The following is a 5,021-nucleotide window of genomic DNA, read 5'->3' as shown; positions in this document are numbered from 1 at the left end:
TAGTACTGGAAAAAAACTTAACCGTTGTTTATCTTTAGCAAGAACAGCTACTTTGTAGTATTACTTTACATGAAATTCCACGTTATATATCTTAACTATACAAAATTGGAATGTTTAGTTTAAAAAGTTAATAGCATCTGCAGAGTATGTTAACGTTATGTTCTAGTTATAACATCCGCTTTCAATTTTATACAGTTACTCAGATACCTTTTATTCAAAAGATTGATATAAGGTATTGGAAAAAAACATGGAATAAAATCATTTTAAAGTAATTACTTATCATTATTTTTTAACCAATATTTGTCCTCAAACAGATGACAAGAACCATCGAAGACCCCGGCGTGCAGGACCCGAACGCAAGCCAAGACAAGCTTACAGCGCAAAACAATTAGAAAGATTAGAAGCTGAATTCAAACTAGATAAATATCTTAGCGTTTCTAAGAGAATGGAGTTATCCAAAGCATTGGGTCTGACTGAAGTACAGATAAAAACATGGTTTCAAAACAGAAGAACGAAATGGAAGAAGCAACTGACATCGCGTTTGAAAATAGCACAGCGGCAAGGACTGTTTTCTGGACAGATTTTTGGACATGCCCCTCAAGGATATTCTTTACTGAATCCATATGCGTATGCGCCGCTTAGTTGTGTTTTTACACCAGTAACGCTGCCGTCTTCTCCACCATAAGACATTTAAATGCAGATGCTGTAAGGCACTTATGTTATAAATTACACATTTAGTTTGCCGGTAAATTTCGAGGCCCTACTCAAGGTATCAAAATTAACCGCAAATATGTATATAAAAAATCCTGTAGTAAGAATTTATTGAAACAAATGATCGTTATATCTATAACAGTGATCAGTAATTCGATAAATAATCTTTGAACATATCACGAGTATAAGGTTTATAAAAATATAATTGAGAGCAGCTATTTATTTATTACTATAATATTTAGGTAATGTAATATTTCATCATCCAATCGGCGGGTTCGTTCTATTTTAGTCAAGTTTATAGTGTGTTAACAACTTTAATTGAAGTGCGAAATGTACATAATTACTTAACTCGCTACTTTTGTCACTTGGACACCGTCCACTGTCGCTACAAAGGTGTCAACTTTGGGTATATATAAAATGTACATAATCCTGTGACGTATAAAATCAATTAGGTATATAATAATCAGATTATAGTATAAGCGGCACAATAATACTCTAATATACTCAAAATGTAAATAAATTTAATAAATAACTGACTAATATAACCTTATCTTCTTATTTAAATACCTATATGTTGTTCTTTATATCATCACATAAAGTCATTTGGGGACCGGGTTAACAGAGCGCATCGCGTATATCTAAAAGATGAAGGGAACAGGAAGACTTTTTTTTCGTGAAACCAGTACACCAGACTGAGAACTAGCATCGATATGACGCTAAATTGTTTGACGTTACGTTTACTTTTTATTCTCAATTAATAAATGCTACTTTCATTATTAATTTTGGCACATACTATCATGCTCAAGTTTCGGATCCGATATTGATAAGTCATGTTTTCTTTGATCGTGAGCACATTTTTGTTAGATAGTTGAAAAAAAATTAAGGTTATGTTTGTCACCCAAATCAGTGCCTATTAATAAGGAATTTGTATTTTGATTTCCTAGGGAAAGTGTGCGCGGGTAAGTGTACGCATTCGTTTACTTACCCCCATGAGCGATGTTCAATAAAATACATAATGACTTAGTTGATTCCCTATTACCTCTTCCCACACGTCTTGTGTGCATTATATTTTTATATTACAGTGTTATTATGCCGCGAAAATGTATCAGAAAAATATCCCAACTACCAGTGGCAGAACAACAAATTACAAGGGCTATAGAACTTATCCGAAAGAAGAAAACTACAGCAAATGCCAATGGTACAAGTAAATCCTGTTTGCGCAAAAACTTTAAATATAAATATTACCATGATAAGGTCTAATATGTCTGAAGGAAAAAAAACTATTATATTAAGATAGATCTGACTCTAATAAACCAAAATTATGTTTGTGATTATAAATAAGACTCAAGAACATTTCGAAGAAATGCTCTTTTTAAGAAAATTAAGTTGTGTTTTAATTGTTTGTTTGTACTTTACTAAAGAATGCGTTTATTTACTTCATATGCGTTTATATACTTACCCCGTAGGTGTGCGCGCAATACAATACATCAAGTGAACGCATTTTAAATTTCTCTCTATAATAATTGTGTATCCTAAAAATAAATACTTTTTGATTTCTTTTATTTTCTAATTTAATTTATAGACAAATAAATGCTTCATCTAAAGAATATGCTTTAGTTTTATCTTAGTTTTAATATTTAACACATAGTACCTATGATTTGAAAGGCCAAAATGCGCGCAGTTGCCCCGATTGACTACATGAATAGAAAGCACCTAAGTCTCTTATATGAATTTCAAAATTATACAATATAAGATATTTTACTTCGTTTGTGAATATTATATGACATCAGTGAGGACATAAATCAGAGAGGTTGTGTCATATTATTGTTTGATTTTTTAAATAAATATGCTCGAGCATATTTATTTATGGCCCAAATGCCAATATTATTTATCTTATCATAAAAACAGCAAACAGTATTAAAGTTGTATGTTAATTAACTAAAGCTTGTCTCTAATGTTCTATGGGTATAATAATGTGTGATGAATAATTAAAATAAGATATTTATTAATTTTAAAACTTGGCGTTTAATGAAATATTGACGTGTAAAATAATGAATAGAACATGAGTTCATAATAAATGTTTGACAAGCAATTAATGAACCTGAGAAAAAATTGACCTTCCAGATTGATATAATATTATTATATGGGTCCGATAAATTATTAAACATTAATATTTTATAACTTAAGTATATTATCTTATTAAATTTTATAAATGTGAATTGGGATTTTCGATGAAACTAAATCCGCTGTCACGTTTTTGTATATAATGCTAGTATGGGTCGGTCGCAAGTCGCAACCCTTGTGTTGTGCAATGAGCGGGAGGGTAGAAGAGATCGCAGTCGGCGCCGCCCAGCCCCAGCGCGGCGGCCTTCAACGCGCCGAGTGCCCCGCCACGGGACCACGCTACACCGCCACTGGTAAAAAAGGATGTATAAGCCAAAATAGAAGCATGATCACATAAAAAAAAACTTGAATGTATTTTTTTAAACAATGTTTACTATTTATAAGACCATTTCAATAAACGAACTCAATCTAAGATCAGATTCCGTCAAAGTTAAATAAATCATTAGTAAGCATGTCAAATAAAATATTTTGATTGGTAATTTTTTGCGATGCATCGAAAAAAAAAATGTTATCGTTTATTGAAATCGGTAGTTAATTTTTAAATTATTAAAAATAGGTAGAGTTAATAAAGGAAAAAATATCTAAAACTTATCTCTATTGTTCTTCAAAAATACTAATACCTTTTCCGCCATAAACCAAAAGAAAAAAACAATATTTAGAAGTAAACGTATTTAAGTCATTATTCTTATAGGTATTACGCAGCTGAAATACAGCTACAGTATGTAAACATTATAGCGGGGAGTTTCCATTGATGACGCTTACAAACCATGTACGGAAATAGGCGTGGCCTCCGTAATATTACAGGTTGTAGGTATACATTTTGCATGACATTATTTAGTTACTAGAAGTAGGAGATAGGTAAGATTAGCTGGTGGTAGGATATTGTATACGCTCGGATAGCGTGCACAAATTGTAAAATCCCTCGGCCCACGAAAATCTGTCGCGTCCCGGAAATAGCCTATCTATATACGATTTCAAACAGCGACATAATCGATTCGACTGACGAGTGATACTCATCTCTTGCCGGTCGATACTACTGGACCCCATTCCGCTTACCATCAGGAGTAGTGCACTTTGCCGTGACTGTTCAAAAGGTAATAAATACACTAAACTTTATCTATAATATAGGAAAGTACATTCATGTGACAAAATAGAGCGTAAAAAGATAATGAATATCCAAAACTATAAAAAAATACTTACTGCCATACAGGTAACCAGTAACGATTAGCATCTTTCAAATGTCTTGCATGTTTGTTACCCAAACACAAAGCTCGGTATAAGCAAGGTGTAGATCGAGGCTTCAAAGCTATTAGGGCATAACGAGCAAGCGTGTTAATCGCTGATATTGAACTGGCAGAATTTGAACTAGATTTTTTTTTCTGAAAATAGTCCTCTGACGATTGGGCATCGCGTTTTATACGAAATACGTCCTCAACGTTGACAGTATCGCTGTTATCTACCATTTGCATTACTTGTGGTTGTTGGTGGTTCTGCAAAAAAATGTAACAGCGATAAAACTTTTTTCCCAGTTTGAACATCAGTTAATTTGCTTTGCGTTTAATGACGCATTTATTTACAAAGAGATCGTGAGGACTTAGGCTAGACCACAACTACGAGCTGAAATCTCTCATCGTGACCATATAATATTATGGCTATTAAAAACAGTAATCCCTCCATATCCAAGGATATGGAGGGATTACTTGCGGGTCAAGACCCGCCACGTAAAAAGTATGTACATACATAAAGGTTCCTTGATATTTTACCAAGAATTGCTGCATTATTACATTTTATTAAATATTATTTATCCAAAAACAAAAACTTAGAAACAATGATATTTTTACATATCTCCAAAACCTATATTATAATTATATGTATTAATAACATAAAGATGACATTATACAAGAGGTTACGGCAAAACATAAGATATTCCCTACATTTTATCACACCTCATAAAGCGCAAATCGACGGTACTTCTTTCGTTAATAAAAAAAACTAACCATAGTTATACACATGAGCACTTGTAACACGAACATGCCAAAAGAAAGGAAGGCAATTCCAGTAAGCGATATGTCGAAGAGGTCGGCCAGGCCGAGTCCATGGGAATCTCGTTCCAAATACTCTTCTTCCACAGCGTGCTCTCGAGGCGCTAAGCGATGGGGATATGCAGGCGGTGGTGGAGGCGGCAT

The 5,021-nt window shown here is 33.3% G+C and overlaps 2 protein-coding genes across 2 annotated transcripts; one reads left to right on the top strand and one right to left on the bottom strand.

Moving 5' to 3' along the window:
- Positions 1-314: 314 nt before the first annotated feature.
- Positions 315-685, top strand: LOC119191938 (homeobox protein ceh-19-like; the record flags this gene model as incomplete). The annotated part of the gene is made up of 1 exon (XM_037445792.1): positions 315-685. A coding segment is annotated over one exon (371 nt), but the record flags the coding sequence as incomplete, so codon positions are not given.
- A 2,197-nt stretch (positions 686-2,882) lies between these two features.
- On the bottom strand, positions 2,883-5,021 carry LOC119191937. The gene is made up of 3 exons (XM_037445791.1): positions 4,833-5,021; positions 4,036-4,325; positions 2,883-3,125 (listed from the first exon to the last, which is right to left on the bottom strand). Exons 1-3 carry the CDS (start codon positions 5,019-5,021, stop codon positions 2,981-2,983), a joined length of 624 nt encoding a protein of 207 aa, XP_037301688.1. The 3' UTR covers positions 2,883-2,980.

The sequence above is a fragment of the Manduca sexta genome, unplaced genomic scaffold (genome assembly GCF_014839805.1).
Source record: "Manduca sexta isolate Smith_Timp_Sample1 unplaced genomic scaffold, JHU_Msex_v1.0 HiC_scaffold_2139, whole genome shotgun sequence".
Lineage (NCBI taxonomy): Eukaryota > Metazoa > Arthropoda > Insecta > Lepidoptera > Sphingidae > Manduca > Manduca sexta.
The sequence above is the reverse complement of the archived record's forward strand: the minus strand, read 5'-3'. Positions and strand labels throughout refer to the sequence as shown.

Coding starts and splice junctions, on each gene's coding strand:
- LOC119191937 (XM_037445791.1), bottom strand. CDS start 5,021: ATGCCGCCTCCACCACCGCCTGCATATCCCCATCGCTTAGCGCCTCGA. Junction 4,326..4,832: donor TGCTCATGTGTATAACTATG/GTTAGTTTTTTT, acceptor ATTTTTTTGCAG/AACCACCAACAACCACAAGT. Junction 3,126..4,035: donor TACTGGTTACCTGTATGGCA/GTAAGTATTTTT, acceptor CTTTTTTACCAG/TGGCGGTGTAGCGTGGTCCC.